The following is a 22,135-nucleotide window of genomic DNA, read 5'->3' as shown; positions in this document are numbered from 1 at the left end:
ATGTATAAATTGTTTAAAGTAATTTTACCACGCGTTTATTAATTAAAAAATTTTTATTTATTTTCTAACCCTGCGCTTCGGTCCTCTGATTGTTGTATCGATATCATTCTTTGTGCGATGAAAGAAAAAACAATATGACGTAACAATAGTGGAGTGCCATTGTGAAATGTATCACCATAGTAACTAAGTATGCCTGGCCACTAAAGGTTTTCAGATATACGGACGTGTTATCGCGCTACAAGATCGATTGAAATAGATTAGTAGCCGAATTAAAGTACAAGTGGTTAGATTATTTATGTATACGATTAATAGAAAAGGGGTATGAGCAGGCAAAAATGCACCAAATCGCATTACGGTTTATGTAATGACCTATCTGACAATTGCTGTACTGTACTTATCTTTAAAGTAAATGTTGATTCAATGTATTATTATATATAGGGGCTTTAGTTTGGTAAAGCTTAGTTATGTCTCATATGGCGGTAAGCAGACCAAGTACACATCAAAGCAGAACAGGGGTGCTGCCTAGAATCGAGCATCCGCTATCAAGATTACAAAACCCGGAAAAAATCTCAATTCGAGGAGTAAGTAGGGCTAGTAATCGCAGCAATGATTTTGCAGGAGAAAAATCTTACCGGGTATCGAGTAGAGCAGGGGTGATGAGTCCCAAGCGCAAAGATCTTGACCCCAAGATGCCAATAGAGGTCATCCCGGAAGGTGTGGAAGTCGTCCATTCTTCGGATCCTAAAAAACCGACTCTGCCAGTGTTTGGTAGGTCCTTTAAACTCTTAGAAATGGATTGAACAAGTATTGTAACTTATTGGCATTTGTTTTTTAATAATTTGTAAATAACTGTTTAAAAAATAAGAAAACAGCCAATTTGTATAGTTAATAATTATGTTTTAATTTAAATGCAATGTTTCGTTATCCAGAAAATAATAAACTAGGATCGAGCAAATATGGTAAGATAAATGTAATGTCCATAGATATAACACGTTGTAGATTTGTGCATGATTTGATACCACTATACCATATCGACATTGTATAGGCATAAATTGTTATACATGTTAACATTATTAAGTTAATAAATATAGTTTATTAACACTTTAGCAACTACCGATTTGGACATCCAAAAAAGATGTCGAAATTACCTAATTTTTTAACAATAGTTTTTAGAGTTGTTAAAACTATCATTCTTCCCTTTATGATTGTTAAAAATACAAACTTTAAATAAGTTTTCAATTGAATATTTTTTACGTATAGGTAACAGGGCAGTACTTAGTCGTGCTGACTCAAGAGCAAGTGCCATGTCGACAATGTCACGACCAGGGACCCAAACTAGATTGGAAATTGATGAGGTAGGGTAACATGTAAAATTACTTAGCCTCTTGAAGATATGAATTATTGTTTAACACCTCGACTAATATGATTATTTTTTGCAAATTTTGAATTAGGAAATTGCGTAAAATAACATAATACGCGAAATATTTTACATTTATATAATAGCTTGAAACTGCTCTGCGAAACAAAATAAAAACTGGTGGATTTTTTTCTGTACGACAAGCTTTCAAAAATAATGACCCCGAAGGTAAAGGAAATGTGACCAAGGAAGCTCTTATGCATATTTTGACCTCGTTTCTTGGTCGCGTGATCACATCAAAGCAATTTTATCTCATCTTAAAACGGTAAGTTTCTAATTTTAATTTTTTTTAAAGCAGTTTTCCCAAAAAATGGTAAAGTTATACTTTTTGTTAACTATTAATTTTTTTTAGATTGCATTTAAGTGATCAAACTGTAATTAAGTTTGAAGAATTTTATGTTCAATTTCGCGAGAGTGTATCATCAGAATATCCAAAGTGGTTGGATCCAATTGCTCGCAGTCAGACCGATCGTGCTAATATGAATGCGACCCAGGTAAAGTTTTTTAAATCTAATTAGTTTTTCTTTGTAGTTGATTTTAAGATTAAGTACAACTTGAGTTTAAAAAGGTATTCAGATTTATTTAACCGCCATTTAAATCGAATATAGCGCTAAGTAAACAGCACACTTCTTATTTCATCACCAAGCAAATACAAAAATATTTGTTTAACTTATATCAAATTTATCATTATTTACCGCACTTCAAGATCCTATTTCTTATATTTGCTTTTTACGTATAGGTCCATGCACAATTAAAGGAAAGAGCAAAACAAAGATTCTTGGATTTGGCTGATTTGGTTCCTCAGATGAACCCTGGTGGTTCAGGTCGTATTATGGCCGCCGAGTTTCGAAACGTTCTGAACCAACTGGGCTTTTACATGGAGGATGATGAGTTCAACAAACTGTGGAAAAAGTAAGTCTTTATAGAATTTTTTCTTCTTTTGTTCAGAGATAAACGAAGCATATATGCAATTCGACCTTTTACATATGGAATGGAATATGGTTACGAAAATATTTTTCTATACTTTTTAAAAAATTAAGTTTAATCATTTTAATTAAGGTACGATGCAACTGGCATTGGTATCGTCAAGGCTGAAAATTTGTTGAAGAAACTTGGAATTGAGTTTCGTGAATCAAGAACTCCTGCGCGTGAGTTGGCACCCCAACTCCCGGAAGACGAGGAAGTCAGATCAAAGATTAACTTTCGTTCTGCCCGTAATACTTTTATATGTTTACTTATTATACTTTACGGCACCTAAAATGTGCTCCTGCTATGACATGCAGTCTTATTAAGCAATATTTATATATTTTATTTAAATAAATACAATAAGTTAATGTTAACGGTTTTAAAGTTGCACTAATATTCTCCACAAAAAATATTTTAAAATTACGGTTTTAATTTTTTTTTATTCTTTTTATATTAAGGCTTTATTTCAGTTATTCCTTTTTGTTAAGCATCTACTGGTAGATCACTGAAACCAAGCGAAGCAGAAAGGCGAGTTTCCATTGACATTGAATGTTGGTTGAAAAATAAGTTCAGAGAAGGATTTAAGGCCATGAAGCAGGAGTTTAAGAAGGGAGATGTCAACAAAACTGGAAAGGTCAGAATTTTGAAACATTTTTCTTACTTGTAAAGTTTCCTTAACATATCGTTTAAATTTAAAGACTAAAATGCAATTACATGCTTTGAGGTATGGTCGAGTTTTTCATTAAACAATCAGTGAATACTTTCTGTTAAACGATATTTTTCTTTAAAGGTTTCTCGTGAAGTATTTCGTCGAGTTCTCTCCCAGTTCGAATTGTTTCTTCGAGAGGATTCTTCGTTGAACATGTTTTTAGCCAGATGTGGCTTGAAAGAAAGCGGAGAAATTTCTTACGTCGATTTTCTTAACAAGTTTCAAGATAGAAGTGAAACAGGGATTGCACATAATATTTTGTCAAACCCAAAACATAGGTAAATACTATTAATTTCAATACAACCTAAAAACATTTCTTGAAACTTTAAATCGTCTTTCTTGTCTTTGTTCTAGTAAAATAAAAACATATTCTTTATATACTTGGCATATTTAAAGACTTTTTCACTTTGGTATCCTTGCTGATAGGTTTAATCGCGATCCTCGTGCATCATCTCCAAAATCAACCGTCACTGCTGTCGAAGCAAAAATGATGACGCTTTTCCAATCCGATTTCCTGGCACTTTTGGGTATGTTTCATAAGATTGACAAGCATCACCAAGATGTGATTTCTCAACAAGAATTCAGGGCGGCTATCGAAAGTAGATTTCAACTGGAAATGGACGACCTGGAGTTTGAATGGTTTATTGAACAAGTGCCGCTGGACGAGGAAGGCAGAGTCAAATATCCAGAATTCATGGCACAGTTTGACACCAAGTAAGTTAGAAATTTTTTTAATATTCAACAAACGATCTTTGGTTTAAGTTGTGCCATAGATTGCTTTAGAGTGTAAATTTGAGTTAACTTCGTGGCGTAATAAGTGGACAAATAAATTCCCTTTTGTAATTTAAACTCAAGTATAGTTTATTTTGTAATTAACACCATAACAGAATCTCTTTTTATATCTAAAACCGTATCAGTATTTATTTTGTAATGAATAGCGACAATAAAATCAAAATTGTTATACAATTGTTAAGTATTTTTTAAATGTACAGGAAAGGAGCGAAGAGTCTTTGGGACGCAAAATCTGTGGCTGCAACTAATAATGACGTCACTAAGATCAAAAAGGCAGCTGCTCCCAGGTTTGTTTAAATATATGTAAATATAAGTGGTAAATAAAATAAAAATTTATGGTTTCTTAATAATTTTAATATATTATTTTAAAAATATTTTTTAAATAATGAGCTTTTGTTTAGGGATTTTAACCTCTTGAGATACTTTAATAAATAATTAAGAACATTAAAAAAGTTTTTATTTGTTTAAGAACGTTGGAAGACATGCATAATATTATGAGAAACATTGTAAGAAACGACATGGCCAAATTAGAAACCGAATTCAGAGATTTGGACGAATTTAATAGCGGAAGATTGACTCAAGAAATGATGTTTGAGTTACTAAGCAGGTTAATAAGTTTTATAGACATGACAATGTTGTAAAGACCGGCAGCGTGGTGTAGTGATAAGAACACTTCCTACACCACCATGAGGTCGTGGGTTCAATCCCCACTGATCTCATGCTGTAGCGTCCTTGAGTAAGGCGCTATAAACGGTATTAACTCCTGCTGAGCCAGCACTTAATCAGCAGCATAATTATCGGGCAATTATAATCTATAATATCCAAACTGCCACAGGCAACTCGAGACTGGGTCGAAGTGATGTTACTCTATGTTTAAGTCGCGCATTCGACTTTCCCACATCGAGGATAAAGATATATACAAAAAAATATATATATACTCTTGTTAGGATGAACATTACACCAGCTATGACAAGAGGTGAGATCAGAAAACTTTGGGAAACTTTTATAATAAACAAGAACCGAACACTTAGTTTCTTGCAATTTGTTCGACATTATGGATACTCACTCAAGTAAGTTTACATAAAAACAAACTAAAACTGTTATTTGTTGCATATACTTTGAATATATTAAATCACAATAATATTAAATTACAATCAATAGCTTGCACTACCTAAGTCTTTAAAGATTTCCCTTGTTGTCATATAATAACAAAAACAATAATTCAATATTCTACAGATCAGCAGCTTTTCCGAATGCCAAAATTGCACCACCTCAGCGAGGCGACAATGATTTTATGATTCGATCTAGAAAGCTTAACTGTGCTGCAGATATGCTTGAAGACAATCTCAGAGCAAAGGTTGGTGTCCCACATAAATACTTGCTTTAACTAAAATACAGTGTTAGTTATGACATTTTTTTTAATGTTCACAAACCATATCATTTTAAAGATTATGTTACATGTCATTTTGGGCTTAAACATCTAGTAAGATATTAAGGAAGCTATAAAGGCAGGGGTGCCAAGGACGATTTTATTGTAGGTTATTATATTTAGCTTGACACAATTTTAGCATGGATTTTTATTTTATTAACATGCATTCTGTTATAGGTTGATTACTTATGGGAGGATTTAAGGCGCGAATTTGTAGAAATGGATCCATATCACACAGGATTTGTGTCACGTGAAGAATTTCGTGATGTACTGATGGAGCTGTGTATTAACTTGACCAATAGCGAGACAGAAATGATCGCCACGAAATTTGAAACCAGTCATGACGGAAGGTAATATTTTAATTCGCAAACAAATTAAATTAAGGTGAAATCAAATATAGGGGCTTTATAAAAAAAAAGACAAATCGTGTTGTTCAAAAAAATCATTTCTTACCAGAAATAAGTCGTTTGAACTGACCTTTTTCTCATTTTTACTAAATTGCGCAATCTCTGTAGGATAACGTAGTCAAGGAATTCATGTTTTTTATGTTTACTGTTAAATAATACACATAATGGAATTCCTGTTTATATGGTAATACACGGACAAAAAAATCCAAATGGTCTAGGTCTAAGACTATTAGTTTGTTTTATAGTCTGTTCTTTCTCTTTTGTATCAAATTGTTAAACAATATTTGTCTATTATGCAGAGTTTCTTACGTCGAATTTTTGCGACCGTTTGCACAACGTCGTCAGCTTTGGAAAGACGGTAACAACATGAACACGATATTAACACATCCTCAAGCACAATTACCTGGTGGTGATATCTCAATGAAACCCGCTAAAGGATTGGAGGCTGTTACCTCAAAACTTAAGCAACAGGTTAAAAAACGATAAGCTTATTCGTTCAAAACAAATCCACATACTCAGTGAAATACATGTTTAACATAAATCTTTCTAATTTGTAGCTATCTGGCGACTGGAGAAATTTAAGAAGAGCTTTTAAAAAGATGGACGTCTCATCTGATGGAATGCTTACTTTACCTGAATTTAGAAGCGTTCTTAAACTTTGTAACGGTAAATCATTGCAATATTATTAAAACTTTTTTAAAGTCGGCTCAGAACGCATCAGCAGCGTAAAATCTGCCGTAGTTTGCACAAGAAAGATTAGAAAATCGTCAGTGTATCCCAATAGTTAAGGCACTGTACACCTACTAGTGGGTTTGGGGAAGTAATCCAGCTTGATCCTAAGCAGTTAACCTTCGAACATTTATAAATAAATAGCGGTAAAAATATTGGGCCAAGCTCTAAACGGTTGCTTTCTTTTTTTAGTTATTTTAGACGAGGATGAAGTTTACCATGTTCTATCGAAGTATGATCAAAAAATGTCAGGAAAACTTAACTACAAGAAGTTTTTGCAAGATAACGTCAGCAGAACCACCTCAAGAAATTCGATGGTTTAATACGAAAATTTTACATTTGTAAAAAAGTGCCAAAAATATAAAGGCAAAACCCACCAACTAAGAATCCTATTTATTTGCATTGTAAACCTAAATGTTTATGATGATCCCTTTTGAGATTACTACTTCACTTACCCGTTTTTGTATATACGTAGTATCATTATTTACACTTATATAGGTTTGGTATAGACTACTATTTAAAACGGTTCACTGCTTACTGTAAGGGCCAAAAATGTTTTTGTTACTGTATTGTTAAGTTACCTTTGTCGTGCTGTGTGTCATTATTACAAATTTTAAGTTTAAAAGTAGCAAAACCATACATAAATTTTTTTTTTTAAATGCTCATAAAATTTGTCTTAATTTCACAAAATATTTTACTTAGGCATTATTTTGTTTAACAACTAGTTACAATCCTTTCTACAAAATCTAATAATCTACCTTTCTGTTTTTTCCTAGCAATTTGCCTTTTTTAAGAAAATTGTACAAATTGTAGTTTTTTTAAACTTATTTATTTAAGCCGATTGACTGGCAAGAATAGAAACTTGCCAAACTCTGATCAAGTTATCAGTATAACCAGCAAAGAGAGTCTAAAAATAGAAATATTTTATATGTTAAACGTTGGTCATTATTGCAAATTGGTGGTCAATATTGTTTGGCTTTTAGTTTTACGTTTTGTAATAAAATTTCTTTGCAACAAATCAATGTTTATTATTTACTTCAAAACTTACAAAAAAGTTTAATTAATACATAATTTATTAACCAATAATATTACCAATGCCAATTTGTTTTTTGTTTTTTTTTTAACATTAACGTATTTGAAAAAAATATATTCATAAAAATGCTTTCAGTTAAAATAGACTGCAAAGCTTATATATATATTTGTAAAACCACAATGACATACCTGCCCATCTGGGGACCAAGCAAGGGACAAGCACTCTGGCTGTCCAGCTTTGCTGTTCAAGTTAATAAGCTCCGGTTTAAGTTCGTCCAGTAATGATTTACCTTCCAAATCCCAAATCTTGATCGTTGGACCACATGCGGCACACAACCAGTAACGATTGGGTGAAAAGGCCAAAGCATGGATCTCCGATTCACCGTTGGTTAAGGTGTACAAATGTTTGCCTTAAATTTAATGGTAAATATATTGCATTAGTTAACAATAACTGTTAAAGACTACACATTAAAATTCAAACAAAATAAAAACTTTCCAAATAATTTATTAAAGTAATCAAACCCAACATTAACATATGAATACTATTAAATAAAAAATAATAACAGGTATTGCTCTAAACCAGAGGTTCTTAACTGGGGGTAAATTTAGCCTCTTGGGGTAAATTTTACCTACCAAAAGGAGAGATTTACTGAATCATATAGCATAGTTATCTAGGACATTTCAGTAGACTTTGTTTTTCACAGAAGCCCATTAAGAACAATCGTGTTTTTGGCAACTTAAAAAAACCTTTTCTGATATTTGCTGTGGTAAACAAAACAAAAAAGGATGCTTTACATTTCCATACAAGAGGCCACCAAGAGAATGAGGGTAAGTTTTACCCTTTTTATTCGGCAAGGGGTAAACAAGACAAAAAAGGTTAAGAACCTCTGCTCTAAACAAACATTAAAAACCCCACCTTCACTTAGATCCCACAGCATCGCCTGTCCATCTTTTCCACCTGAAGCACAAAGTGAGCCATCTGGTGAAACAGTTACAGAGTTGATGAATGCAGTGTGTCCATAATGGTTGGTCTTCAGTTTACAGTTTGTTAAATTCCAAACCTTTAACACGATAACAAATGTGAATTTACATTTTAAATATATGTAGGTGCAAATAATACACAAAAGGCAACTAATATACAAAAAAAGCAATTTATAAACAGGATCAGCATTTTTCAACTTGAATCAATAATCAAAATTATTCCACCAATAAACCTAATAACATTTCTTTCTTACAAAATTTAAAAGTTACTAAAAAAAACTACCTTAACAACTTTGTCCCAACCACATGACACAATAATTGGAGTGTTTGGGTTTGGTGAGAATTGAACACAAGATACCCAGTCTGTGTGGTTGTCTTCCTATATTAACAATTTAAAAAAAATTAAAAACAATTATATACTAATTTTTTTAATGCATTCAATATAACATTAAAATACAAATCCAGCTACTCCAAATAATATTAGTAACAAAATATAAAAATTTAATATATTTATATATATATATACACTGGCGTCGATCCTGGGGGTGCATGCACCCCGTTTATAATTTCAATAAGTGCCAAATATATGTGGCGCCCCTAGAATATTTGCAACATGTTGCATTTTAGGTGTAAAATTTATAGTTTTTCCATGTAAACCCCATAATAAATTCTTGAAATGATGCCAAGTTTCTTTGAAATGTCACAAAAACGGCATATTCTTCTTCCATGTTGTATACCAAACAAGGGTCCTCTGTTGCTTTATACTACCTAATAATTGTTAATAATTGTTCTTCCCCTTGATTAAAGACTTAAGTAGTTTGATATTTTTGCAAATATTAAATTTAAGACTATTTAAAGTCAAGTTAAACCTAATATGGGCACCTCAAAACGGTATTTTTTAGCGAAGATTTTACTATTTTTTGGCACCCCTAAATTAAATTAAATTTTATATATATTAAATTAAATTGATTACCAAGATTGTGTATTTGCATTGTCCCAGGGTGTTCCACAACTTGATGGTTCCATCACGAGATGAAGAAATAATCTGACGATTATCTCCCGAGAATGCAACTGACATGACATCTTTGGTGTGGCCACAAAATCGCTTGGTGGTAATTCCCCTAAAAATAATCAACCATAGTTTTTGTTAACTATCTGTTAAAATAGATTATTGCCATGCTGCCATATCACCAAGAACTACTTTACTAAAACATTTGACCCAAAATTTTTGTGGTTTTAACTGAGATGTCTATTCTGTCAAATGATTTTTAGTAACATAAGCAAAAACTGCCTACATTATCTTTTATGATCAAGATAGTTATTTTACGATTTATAATTCTGTCAGTAACGTTATCAACTATGTAAAAAATAAGTTGAAATAAATTGACACACATGTATATAAAGTTTTAAATAAAAGTTTTTGTTTAGTGTGATTTGGTCAGTCAATAAAGCTTCTTCAAAATGTTTTCAGAAGTCTAACGTGTAAAACATCATTCCAAGTCACAAAAAAATTAAAAAAAACAGGCACATTGTCCATGCAATACAATAAAGGATAAAATTGTGTTGTAACAAGTTGTGCCATGGTTTTAAATTTATAACAATTTATTTAAATAAAAAACAAAACATGATATCACGTAAAACAAACAACTGGTGAACAACAAACTTACTGTTGAAGGTTCCATAAACGAAGATCACCATCCCATGATCCGGAAAGAGCAAACTGAGCATCAGAAGAGATCACAACATCTGATACAAAGTGGGAATGTCCTTTAAGACGTCGGTTCGAAACTCCGTAAGTGTTTTCATCTCTGGTCAACTTCCAAACAATAAGAGATTTGTCTAAAATAGTATAAAAATGTTTTAATAATTTGAATATTTAAAACTAACAACTAATCATGTCTAAAACAAAAAATTCTTCAAACGAATAGTTAAATAACTGTTATGTAAATAAAATCTTCTTTCTTATTAATCTTTAAGTTACTTAAAAACATATATTTGTGCGGCAACTAACGTTATCTTATAAAAAAGTTCAAACCTCTGGAAGCAGATAAAATCATTTCTGGAAGGGCTGGTGTGGTAGCTATCTTAGTAACCCATCCCTTGTGACCAACTAAGGTCCCCCTTAATGTCATCTGTTCAGTGGCCATGATTTTAAATTAAATAAACCCGGCAATAACGCGATTAAAATTGATATAATACACACTATCACTATTCCATAGCTACCAAAACAGATGCGATGGAAAAAGAAATTTCGCTGTTGGGATATACATTACATTACAGCTCAGCATGAATTCGCCACCACGTGGAAATGTTATAAAAATCATATATCGTCAACTTAGAAATTAAAAGACAAATAATAATTAATACAAATATTTTGTTAAGTTAAAGTAAAACATTTAGTCAAGTTTGTTTATTTTTTTAAATCAAAACTTTAAATTTTAAGAGCTTTGCAAAGACATTGTGATTTAGAAACTAGCATTTTTATAAAAAAATTATAGCTTATTTTATCGAATTTGTTTAAAACAAAATAATTTATAATTAAATATGGAATTTCAATATAAAACAACTAAAATTAAAAAATAAATTACTTTGAACGGGCAACCTATAGTAATTTTCTAGATGTCTATGTAAAAAATAACTACGAGTAGCGTTCCAATAAATGTGAAAATAAATTACCTTTTTTGTCTTTTTTATTTGCCGATCCCTTGAAATTTTGTCGTTTTTGTGGAGAAAATAATCCATGGTTACAGTTAAATTGCGACACGCTAGTTAGTTGTTTTAAGATATATCGTTTATGCCAAATATCACAAAACTGTGTTAAAGCCCATTTTATAACACATCGTAAATGTAAGATCGTTTCGTTAAATTTAAAAAATTGGTTTAATATTTAAATTTTAAATCTGTTTTGTTCACTTTAGTTGGTAAATTAAATTTATACAAGATGGACGAAGGTTCCATAATTCAACCCCCAACTAGCAAAGATTTAGATGAATGGATTGAACAATTATTCGAATGTAAACAATTAACGGAGAGTCAAGTTAAAACTGTGTGTGATAAGGTTGGTATTTGACATATTATTGATCTGTTTTTTTTTGTAATGTGATTACTCTGTATGACGTGTATTGACGTATATGTGTAGTACTAAGCTATTTAGGTATTTAATGTTCACATTGTGAATATTTACCTATTAAATGGTTCTACTACAAAAAGTAATAATTAAAAATTATGGCCTAATAAGATATTTTAAAACTATAAAATTTGTCAAGTATTATATTTTATAATGTTACTGTAAGCTTATAGTTTGACAAAATACATAAATCAAATGTTTTACTGTGAACTTACTATAAACAAATGGTTAATAACTGTTTAAACTGGTTTATTAATAATCATTTTTTAAGTTTTTAATCTAAAAAATGTCTTTCGTTTATTGATATATATAAAATATTTATAAATTCTTACATTTATGTTGTAGTTTGCTTAATCACCTGACACCGTATGTATCTTATAAATTATCAGTAAATAATTTTTTTTTTGATATAGGCGAGAGAAATACTGCAAGGTGAATCCAATGTCCAGGAAGTAAAATGTCCGGTCACAGTTTGTGGCGATGTACATGGCCAGTTTCACGATCTCATGGAGTTGTTTCGAATAGGAGGAAAGTCTCCAGATACTAATTACTTGTTTATGGGTGATTATGTAGACAGAGGATATTACTCCGTGGAAACTGTAACTTTGCTTGTATCTTTGAAGGTAAATTAAATGTATATAGATGGTTGCTTTACCTAGTGTTGCATAACAAAGAGTTTACTAGTTTTATTTGTTATTTTCAATAAATAGCTTAAGAACTTTAATAGTCTTATTTGATTTTGCAATTTTTTTATTTTACATATTATTTCTTTAAAAGTTGGGTAAAAAAGGTGACTGTATTTATTTGTGTATATAGAAATAATTTAACAATACCATTCCCTTTTTAAATGAAAGTGGTTTTTTTAAATAATAAAATATTTTTTTAAAACACCTGAAGTCAAATTTCTGTAGTCTGCGAAAACTAATTTAAGCCAACAATTACATGACCATTTCTCCTTAGATCTAAATTTGGATAAGGCAACAGTTTACCATACCTTAAATTGCACTTTAGTTATAAATGAGGCTATACATAATAAATAAATATGTAAATAGTTAAAATACCTACATTTTTAAATTTTATTAGGATTTTTTCATAAGAAATTTTTTTTATATATTGAAATTTTTGCTGGACAATGTTTTAAAAGTCATAATACTGATTTAACTTATTTCTAGGTTCGGTACCCACATAGGATTACAATTTTAAGAGGTAACCACGAATCCCGACAGATCACCCAAGTTTATGGATTCTATGATGAATGTCTTAGAAAATACGGAAATGCGAATGTGTGGAAATATTTCACCGATCTGTTTGACTTCTTGCCACTGACTGCGCTAGTTGATAGTCAGGTGACTGAATTGCATGTATTTTTCTTTTTAATTTGTGTTATATTATTTACAGTGTTTTAAAGTCTATTTTTTGTTGAATGGCATTTTTAAATAATATTAACTTAATTTCCTATAACAATGTTTGGTAAAGGGTATTTATTAAAAGTTACAATTACATTGCTACATGTCAAAAAGTTATTTTAAAATAATTATTTACTTTACCTATTTGCTCATTTTATTGTGCATTAAATCAATCATTAACCAAAGTAAATATGTTTAACGTATTACAACTTTATTGCGCAATTCTAGATCTTTTGTCTTCACGGTGGTCTGTCACCTTCAATTGATACTCTGGATCACATTCGAGCCCTTGACCGCCTGCAAGAAGTACCACATGAGGTCAGTATATAGAGATAAAAATTTAAATAATTTTTTATTGAAAAATGTGTAAAATGTTGGTGAATTAAATTTTATTTTAAACGAAATTAATTTTTTTTTTTTTGTATAATTTGAAAATTTTCCTTTTATTTGTATAATTTATTAAAAAAATTTAGGGGCCGATGTGTGACCTTCTTTGGTCTGATCCAGACGACCGGGGCGGTTGGGGAATCTCCCCTCGTGGGGCTGGGTACACTTTCGGGCAAGATATCTCGGAGACTTTTAATCACCATAACAATTTAACTTTGATTTCTCGTGCTCATCAACTTGTTATGGAGGTAAGTTGGTTTTATAAATAAATAGATTACATAATGCAAATTTTTATGGCCTTCCCTTTATTTGGAAAATTATTAATCTTCTTAAATAGGATTACCCTTTACTGCAATTTTAAAATAATAGTTAAGGATTTACCATTTACCACCCAGAATTACCATTTATTTAAATGCTAGATTTCGCTATATGACCTTTTTTGTAAAATATTACTCCTTCTTAACCATTTTCAAAATAAATTTAAACTGCTTGTATAAACTAAGCTATTATTTGGTAAATTACTTTTATGTTGAAGTCACATTTTTTTACAGGGTTATAACTGGTGCCATGACCGAAATGTAGTGACAATCTTTAGTGCTCCTAATTATTGTTATAGATGTGGAAACCAAGCTGCTTTGATGGAATTAGATGACACTTTAAGATATTCATTGTGAGTATTAAAAAATAATAATAAACTAAGTTTAAAAATAACAAGCAATATTAAAAAAAAACTAAAAGTAAAATTTTGTGAACTGGGATTTTAAAGTTTCAACTATTTTAGAAAAAATTACTTTTTATGCTGACCATTCGTTTTTAGTAATTTAAGATGTTGTGAAATTTTAAAATAAAAATTTAGGAGTAAGCCGTTTCTGTAACAATACCTAGGGAACAAAGGCTGTAGTTTATGTTTTTATGATCCTTCATTTTAATGCATTTTTAGTTAGGTTGGGTTATTAAAGTTCATATAATTAACCCCTTAACTTTTTTTAGCTTGCAATTTGACCCGGCACCCCGCCGAGGTGAACCCCATGTTACACGCAGAACCCCAGACTATTTCCTCTAGGACCCCTTTCACTGTAGCATCCGGATGTTGCATCACCGCGTATTCTGTTGTTCTATAGATTGGCTTATTATTTTATTCAATAGCATTGTTGTATACTTTTTCTGTTGTAAAAAGGCCCGTACACCAATTTTTAATGTAGTCCATTTTAACACAAAAAAACCCTCGTTTTAATCAAGTTTTGATTTAAATAAATTTAGCTAGGTAAAATCTGTTTTATTTCAGTAAAAAATTTCGCTTTGTAACGAAGTTCAGTTTATTTTTTGCCTGGATGTTTCCTTATAATTTGTCACATTTTATTAAATACAAAAGTAATTCCTTTGTATGTGTGAACATAAGTTTTTTTATGAAAATATATACAAGTCACTATGTAATAAGTTCAATATTTTAAATCAGAATTTTGAGATTAATTGTATAAAACCAGACAGGGTGCTGTAGGGGCAACTCTTGACTAAGCAACATACGGCCGTTAGTTTTAGGCATGGGGTGATAATAATGATTATAATCTTCCAAAGGCAACTTAAAAGACTGGGTTAGGATAACAAAGCCCTGTTTAGACGATGAGGTCAGCCTTATAAATAAATAATCTTAAAAATAAATTTAAATTGTTTTTTTTACTTTGGATATTTGGTACCACAATACAACAACATTTTTATTACGATATTAAAAGGCGACAAAAAGAATTTTATATTCAACTTTTGACATTAAATAAACAAAGGAGTACCTGACAAAAAATGGAAATTCGATGGTGCAAAACATTTGGCATTTATTTAGGTTTGGTATTTAAATGACACTAAGTGGTTAAAAATGCTCATTTTAAAATTATTGACAACAAAATAATTAAACAAAACACAAAAAAATATAAATTTAAAATAGTGCAAAACAGTTCTTTAAATTTTCTAGTTTTTACAATTTAGCTCTTGTATAAATAAAAGTACAACAAATCTTGAAAACAGATTTATATTGCATAGGTAAATTGAAAATTTACTAAAAACCACTTGTCTTTTTAATTAATGACTTGACAAAAATAATTTCCACTACACTACATGTCATTTATAATAGTTTGTTCAGCTATACACTTGTTACTAAGCCTAAACTGCAGTAGTTTAACAGCAAGGTATCTCCAATATAGAAAAGCAAATCCTATTATAATATGCCACCAATTATGACTATGGCCAACAAAGTTAAATTTACCTAAAAAAAATATATAAATTTACCTAAAAAAAAAAAAAAGTCCGGCAGTGTGGCAAATCACTACGAGCCGAAAGGTTTCGGGTTCGAGCCGCACCAACGTCATACCATTCGCCCTTGATCCCGGCGTTTACGGATAGCTTAAAACACGTCATAACAGCACACCCTTCCCCAATAAAAAATATAAAACCTATCACCTTAAGGTGATATGGAAAAAAAATATATATATATAACTTAGTTTATACTACTAACAATATCTTTAGGTTTGTTATATACTTATCTGTTAATTTTAATCATTTATTTACAGAAAAAAAATGATTACTTACCAGGATAAAATCGTTCTGGCACTTTTGTAAGGTAAATAATCATGGCAATAAAAAGTGAAGCGTAGAATTTAAGAACATCGGGTAAAAATAACTGCAATAACAATAATGAAGAAATTCTGTTTTATGAGCATAATTATTACTAAAAAGTGAAGTACAGGACATACAACATTTAGTACAGGAAATGTATAACATTACATTGTTTTTTGTTTGGTATATTGTTTTGTTAAATAGCACAATTTTAAACAAAAAAACAATAATTATAAAGATCGTTAACATATTTTTTGAAACAAATTTGTAATACCAACTTAATAAACAATTCAGCCTATGATTTTTTTGTCAAATATTAAAAAAAACCTACACTTATTTCCAACCTTGGTATAACTAAGATCCAATGAATAGTTGGCAATGCACAAAGTAAAACAACTGTTGACAAATGAATTATTCTTTTTTTGTCCCATCTAAAAAACGTAATTATAATAGATCATAAATAAATTTTAATGCCAATCAAATTAATATAATCTATTACTTTTAAAAGCCCAAAAAATTAAAACTTTTTAGAATTAATCTGGACTATATATCAGTTTACCTTGCAGACATATAGTCAGGATGAAGCATTAAGCATAAAGACAATGCGATAACCACAAAGATTCCCGTCAAATAACATCTTTGTAATTTCTAAACAAAAAACAATTGTTTTCTTTACGGAATTATACAATATGTGACATTTACAGTTTCCATTATTGTTTACCAAGTATTCCAAAAGGGCTTCATTTATGAATAGATTAAGATATTGCTTTAAAAACCTAATTTAGATTTAACATAATGGCATTGCAAATAATATATAATACCTGAGTACAGTAAAACCCATAGTATAATCCAATACAATAACAACCCAGCATTGAAACTGTAATACCGATGATATCCACTGAAAAGCAACGTGTTACAACTTGTTCTTGTATATGGCAATTAAAGGTATGATAGAAAGCTGAGCATGCCATACAAATCTAAAAACAAGATAACAATACATGTATTACATAAAATTCAAAAATGAAGAACCTAAATCAAAAATTGGCATGAGAGTTGTGCTTTAACTAAATTAAAACCTGCTTTTTTATATCGAGGATAAATTAGCAGGCTATACAAAAACAATACTTTACATACAATATACATATAAATACATTCTTTCTATTACATACAATATACATATAAATACACTCTTTCTTGTAGTATATAGCATAAACTTTGTGGAGTTGCTTAATTAAATGAATTGTTTAGAAGCCAAATTAAAGATTTAAAAGCATTATTCTTATCAGTTAAAAAACACAAAATTAATAACTTAATATTAAAATACCTGCGTGCTTAATGCAAAGGTTAAAAATATGAATCGATCTTCCAAAGAGGATTGAAGAAGAGGGAGGTAGAATGCTTGGTCGTATACGAGGTAGCCAAGAAATATGAAAAACATTATAACATGGGACCAGATGTTAATTAGCTCATTTGACCAAACTGTAATGCTAAAAAATAATTAAAAATCTCAAAAAATTGTTTAAGTAGAGGTAAATTTAAAAAAATAACTTTTTGGTAATTTTTTATTTTAAATTTTTTTTTGTTTTTAGGTTCGAGCCCTTTTATTAGTGTTTTGGCAATATCACTAAGTCAATAATAAGCAAATTGGTAAAAGCAGTTTGGAATAAAAAGATTGTCCTATGCTTAAGGTGTAAAGCCTCATCTTAACAGCAAAAAATATTTTAAATATACTACCTTATGCAGCACAGTTTTGCAGATAGAAATGCCCGATAGCCATGAGTTAAATACACATTGCTCTGTTGAAAACTTGGCACTTGGTCGAAGGAATATAACTGAACATCAGATTTAGAATGGCACATTCTTGATTAAAATTTATTTTCATGTTTTACCAAATTTTAAAACTTGGGCCTTATTAGTTTACATTAAATTGATATACATTTTTTTTGATCTAAACAAATGCAAAACAAAGTTTGTTTAAATAAATTTAGGAAAGTATAACACGTAAAGACTTGTTTTAAATATAAGGGCAGGTACAAGACGCAATACATTTTTAAATTGAGAAAACGACAACATTCATTAAAATAATATTAAACCTTTTTAGGAAAATAGCAATGTTTAAGATTTTTGTTTCACAACATTATTGTATTAGTTAAAAATAACATTATTTGCATTATTTGGGAGAAACAATTTTCCAACATAATTTTTTATGGAAGTATAAGAGTTGTAAAAACATTAACCAGGAATATATTTTGCATAAGCTGTTAAATAAGACATAGCCTATATAATTTTGCTATAAATTAATAATTTGGTTTGTAAGTTTCAATATAATTTTTTTGTTATTCAGAAGGTTTTTCTGTTTTTATTGTTGAACTTAAATCAGGAGCAAGAATAATCCCATCATCAAAAACAGCTGGGAGTGCTTTTTCTTCACACACGTTGTAGTTTACATTTTTATCTAACGCACGTCGAAAACGATTTTCGCAAGCTGTGTATGCCATTCCTATACCAACTCCACCGCCTAATGTTATTGGCCATGCTTTTCTTTTAAATAAAAGTGATGCTAATCCTCCAACTAAAATTCCAGCGCCTGTTTTTACAACCAGATCTTTTAAACATATGTCAATTTTCCTTCCATATTCGCTATCTTTGCCGAGGTTTTTAGAAAATTTCTCCATAATTTTATATTTTTTTGTATGTATAATTATGCAACAATGATTTTACAATTGTAGGGTTTAATAAAAACCTATGCAGCGGAACTATAAACAAATACAATTCAATAATAAAAATATTCTGTAAACAAACAAAATTTTATTAGTTGCTTGTGGGGGGCCTCTCGCGGATATCAATATGTAAACTTATTTTTAATAGGTGGTAACACGGAGCAAAAATTAAAAAAATTAAATTTTAAAATTCAACTTAAAGTTTAAAAAGTTTTAGGTTTTTGCTATTTTTTCACATTTAAATTTATACTTAGAAATAATAAACTTACCTATCTAGTTTGTGTGGATAATTAAAAAACATTTAAGTAATTTGTCATGAAATGATGATGTCATTAATGGTAAATTTTGACAAAATAATAGCGTTTGTTGGCCTATATTTTTAATGTTTTATTATAAAATATACAAAAAAAACTGGAAAGCAAATTTTAAAGTTTGCATCTGTGTTTAATTTTCAAGACATATTTGACGTTTTTAAAATTTACCTCAGTTCTTTTATATTGCAATATAACTTGAGGATTTGAGGTTATTTCATAATGTCTAACGCTGTAGGAGAAGCAAGTGCTTCTTCTGCAGAACCACAGGATGTTGAAAATCAGTCAGAACAAACGAAGGATAGCAAACGCCATTCCTTTTATAGCGCGATACCTTTGACACGTCGTATGCAAGAGGGGGCATGGGGTAAAAATATTAGCATAATAGACTTAATTGTTATAGTATTTTGCTAAAGAACAAACTTCATTAAATTAAATACTAAAAATTTGCAGGAAAGTTTCAAGAGCGCGGCAAACGATCTCTGGAACGATTGCAAAACAGAGTATCGTCTCGCTTTATGGGTAGACCAATTAATTTATACCTTGCCATTTTAGCTGTGTTTCTAGCGATCATTTGCACCATTGTTTACGTTGAAGTAAGTATAAAGCTATGTAGATAAGGTTATCATTATGGTGTTTAAAATATTTCTATAGGTAATGTCCGTTGGCTCTTGAACATTTACTAGTCAAATTTTTATTGTGGTTTGATTAAACCACTGATAAAACATAAATTTCCCTACTCGTCTCTTTCCGTATACATGTTGGACTAGCCATTGTAGTCTTTAATTTACGCCTTTTTCGTGTTTTTTTGTAATTCGTTAATTACATTTTTTTATTTACGCCATCTTTTAGTTTTTTCGAGTATGCTTTCATTTTAAAGTAACGTTTTTAATATAAAAATGTGTGTGTTTAAAAAAATGCACGACAAACGAACTTTTATTGTGTAGGTTTTGAAAAATGTGTTTTATTTGTGATTGTTATGTAGTACGTAGTTTAATGCACTTAACACAATTATTTATTAATCTACAGGTTGTACTACGCCCGCAGTGGAAAAATGCGGAAGAACAACAACTGTTGGACTCATTAATGACAACTACCGCCTTTGATGTTGTTGGTTAAAACCAACTTTGTGTGTAAATAAACAAAAATATTAAAACAAATAAGATAGCAGTTTATTGAAAAACAATTTAAAAAGGCTTGGTATTTTAATGTTATATATTTCGTACGTATTAATGATTGGCTTTTATTTAGAACCGGAAAATCCTATTAATAAATTGTAGTTGGCCAGGGAATGAACTTTCCTGTGGCTAATTAAAATTTTGTCAATTGTCATGACGTTGATATACACAGAGCTTCACCAAAATAGCATAGCCCACCTTCGGTGAATATTCTTGTGTAGACTGCGTTAGAGTCAATAGTTACTTTAGCATGTGTTTACGATACAATAAGTTGTACGAATTAGCGCCGTGACGGCTTTCCGACAGCCATATTTTCAAACAGTGGTGTAATATTTTTTACAGACATGTACTATTTATTTCAGCATCATCATTCTTACCTATTGAGAGAAATCTTTTTAGTGCATCTAGTTGGTTCATGTATTCGAATCGAATTAAGTAAACCGACAAAATCGCGCTCTCTTTGTTTCTGTTATTTCCCGATATAGTCACTAAAGGACAGCATGCGCGTAAAGAACACGCACGAAATCTTTATTTGTTTTGCGCAAACGCGCACTATGTGTGTGATACATTTGCGCGACTACTACATGCTTGCTACTCATTTTTTTGTCTAGTCGTAACGCTCGATTATATTTCTGTTGTTAAAGACCCTTTCTTTTTCTCTTCACGTAATCATTTCCCTATCACGCCATAGTTTTGATATCGTTCAGGCGACTGCCCGAAATATTACTTCTGTATATGTACTGCAAAAATAGATTAGCTTAACACAAACAAACAGACAAGTTTGACCCCGAGAAATACAACAAACAAACGCAGAAAGGATCAATAAAAAGTATGCTATAAATAGAAGCTAATGATTGTTTACATAAACAATAATAAGGTGATATTAAGTAGGGCTTGCCAGGTACTAGCAAGCCAGAAATTTCGGCGCACCGATCGAGATTGGTTTGTCGGTTGCGCGTGAGCGAAAAGAGTCTTATTTATGATACTTTATTGTTTGGTTTGTTGATCACGCCTCATAACGTGTTAGGCGCAATACTGTCATTGCTGACTTGTTCACGATGTTATTATAAAGGCGTTTACACCAAACGAGCTTAATAGACGGGCAAAGGCCTTCATAATATACCTGTAAATTGTATACGCGCGATTATCAATCGCTTATGTTAATATGTTACAATGATTGGGAATGGACGCGTAGGTTAAAAATGTAAAACTTAGTTAAATAAACCAGGGCTTGTATGTAAATGTGTTCAATATATAGCAGTAAACAAAACTTTTAAGACGTATTTAATTTGTTGGGTTTTCGCTATAGAAATTGTTGTAGATAACAAGAAACGTGAAACTAATTGACGTTCTTATTGTTTGTAACGGCAACACAAGTGTTTTATATTGAACAATGAATTGATTAGTTGTGTTTTTCTGTAATTAATGTAGCTTGTTAATAATAAACATCTGTGTCTCATTTATAAACTTTTTTTAAAACTACTGCATGTTAAGTTTAGAACTACTGTTAGAGAAATCACAAATGTTAAATTTAGTTTTTTAAATACACAGATACATTTTCTCATAATTTATATTTGTATTTTTATATAACGATATTATTTAAGTACCTTAGCTACAAAGTTATAATATTTAAAAAATGATATGGTTAATATGTCTGAAAAGTCGTAATATTAGTATATATAAAATAAGAATTAGATTACATTTAATTATTAATTTTGGTTATTGAAGGGTGAATCATGTAATTTATAACTTACATTATCATAACGTCACAGCAAAAACAATTATACTCAGTTCTCTAGCTGTCAATTTTTGTGGAAAGTTTACTGACTCATTTTTAATGTTTTTAGTTTTAACATTTTGAATATATTTAAATTTAAAGTGGCCTTTTTATGTAATTAACCTAAAACAAGCCTTTTAGCATTTTAACTCTTATATTTCTT

The 22,135-nt window shown here is 30.4% G+C and overlaps 6 protein-coding genes across 8 annotated transcripts; 3 read left to right on the top strand and 3 right to left on the bottom strand.

Moving 5' to 3' along the window:
* Nucleotides 1-230: 230 nt before the first annotated feature.
* On the top strand, nt 231-7,292 carry LOC145743027 (EF-hand calcium-binding domain-containing protein 6-like). Of its 2 annotated transcripts, XM_082560886.1 has the most exons (18): nt 231-768; nt 930-959; nt 1,261-1,355; nt 1,504-1,682; nt 1,770-1,911; nt 2,157-2,329; nt 2,477-2,631; nt 2,872-3,017; nt 3,174-3,370; nt 3,519-3,806; nt 4,085-4,171; nt 4,354-4,491; nt 4,832-4,954; nt 5,121-5,241; nt 5,491-5,663; nt 6,020-6,191; nt 6,278-6,386; nt 6,642-7,292. In XM_082560886.1, the coding sequence occupies exons 1-18, from the start codon at nt 465-467 to the stop codon at nt 6,770-6,772; spliced, it is 2,763 nt and encodes a 920-aa protein (XP_082417012.1). In that variant the 5' UTR covers nt 231-464; the 3' UTR covers nt 6,773-7,292. The 2 variants fall into 2 exon arrangements, with proteins under 2 accessions (XP_082417012.1, XP_082417013.1); XM_082560887.1 differs by lacking the exon at nt 930-959 and having other exon boundaries at nt 232-768.
* Nucleotides 7,257-10,725, bottom strand: LOC145743028 (small ribosomal subunit protein RACK1-like). The gene is made up of 7 exons (XM_082560888.1): nt 10,498-10,725; nt 10,130-10,301; nt 9,436-9,583; nt 8,746-8,841; nt 8,398-8,542; nt 7,671-7,891; nt 7,257-7,356 (listed from the first exon to the last, which is right to left on the bottom strand). The coding sequence occupies exons 1-7, from the start codon at nt 10,607-10,609 to the stop codon at nt 7,282-7,284; spliced, it is 969 nt and encodes a 322-aa protein (XP_082417014.1). The 5' UTR covers nt 10,610-10,725; the 3' UTR covers nt 7,257-7,281.
* Nucleotides 10,726-11,260: 535 nt separating this feature from the next.
* Nucleotides 11,261-14,767, top strand: LOC145743029 (serine/threonine-protein phosphatase 2A catalytic subunit beta isoform). The gene is made up of 7 exons (XM_082560890.1): nt 11,261-11,520; nt 12,003-12,212; nt 12,762-12,935; nt 13,224-13,313; nt 13,469-13,630; nt 13,934-14,052; nt 14,373-14,767. Exons 1-7 carry the CDS (start codon nt 11,404-11,406, stop codon nt 14,443-14,445), a joined length of 945 nt encoding a protein of 314 aa, XP_082417016.1. The 5' UTR covers nt 11,261-11,403; the 3' UTR covers nt 14,446-14,767.
* Nucleotides 14,768-15,117: 350 nt separating this feature from the next.
* Nucleotides 15,118-17,858, bottom strand: LOC145741807 (progestin and adipoQ receptor family member 3-like). Of its 2 annotated transcripts, none has more exons than XM_082559464.1 (7): nt 17,721-17,858; nt 17,311-17,473; nt 16,808-16,963; nt 16,546-16,634; nt 16,318-16,417; nt 15,960-16,050; nt 15,118-15,636 (listed from the first exon to the last, which is right to left on the bottom strand). In XM_082559464.1, the coding sequence occupies exons 1-7, from the start codon at nt 17,843-17,845 to the stop codon at nt 15,485-15,487; spliced, it is 876 nt and encodes a 291-aa protein (XP_082415590.1). In that variant the 5' UTR covers nt 17,846-17,858; the 3' UTR covers nt 15,118-15,484. The 2 variants fall into 2 exon arrangements, with proteins under 2 accessions (XP_082415590.1, XP_082415591.1); XM_082559465.1 differs by having other exon boundaries at nt 15,522-15,636; nt 16,331-16,417.
* Nucleotides 17,841-18,765, bottom strand: LOC145741808 (MICOS complex subunit Mic10-like). The gene has a single exon (XM_082559466.1). The coding sequence runs from the start codon at nt 18,659-18,661 to the stop codon at nt 18,323-18,325; it is 339 nt and encodes a 112-aa protein (XP_082415592.1). The 5' UTR covers nt 18,662-18,765; the 3' UTR covers nt 17,841-18,322.
* A 474-nt stretch (nt 18,766-19,239) lies between these two features.
* LOC145742397 (uncharacterized) lies at nt 19,240-20,136 on the top strand. Its single transcript, XM_082560177.1, has 3 exons — nt 19,240-19,384; nt 19,471-19,613; nt 20,047-20,136. The coding sequence occupies exons 1-3, from the start codon at nt 19,240-19,242 to the stop codon at nt 20,134-20,136; spliced, it is 378 nt and encodes a 125-aa protein (XP_082416303.1).
* Nucleotides 20,137-22,135: the final 1,999 nt, after the last annotated feature.

The sequence above is a fragment of the Corella eumyota genome, chromosome 2, assembly GCF_963082875.1.
Source record: "Corella eumyota chromosome 2, kaCorEumy4.1, whole genome shotgun sequence".
Classification (NCBI taxonomy): domain Eukaryota; kingdom Metazoa; phylum Chordata; class Ascidiacea; order Phlebobranchia; family Corellidae; genus Corella; species Corella eumyota.
This window is presented reverse-complemented; position numbering and strand designations above follow the sequence as displayed.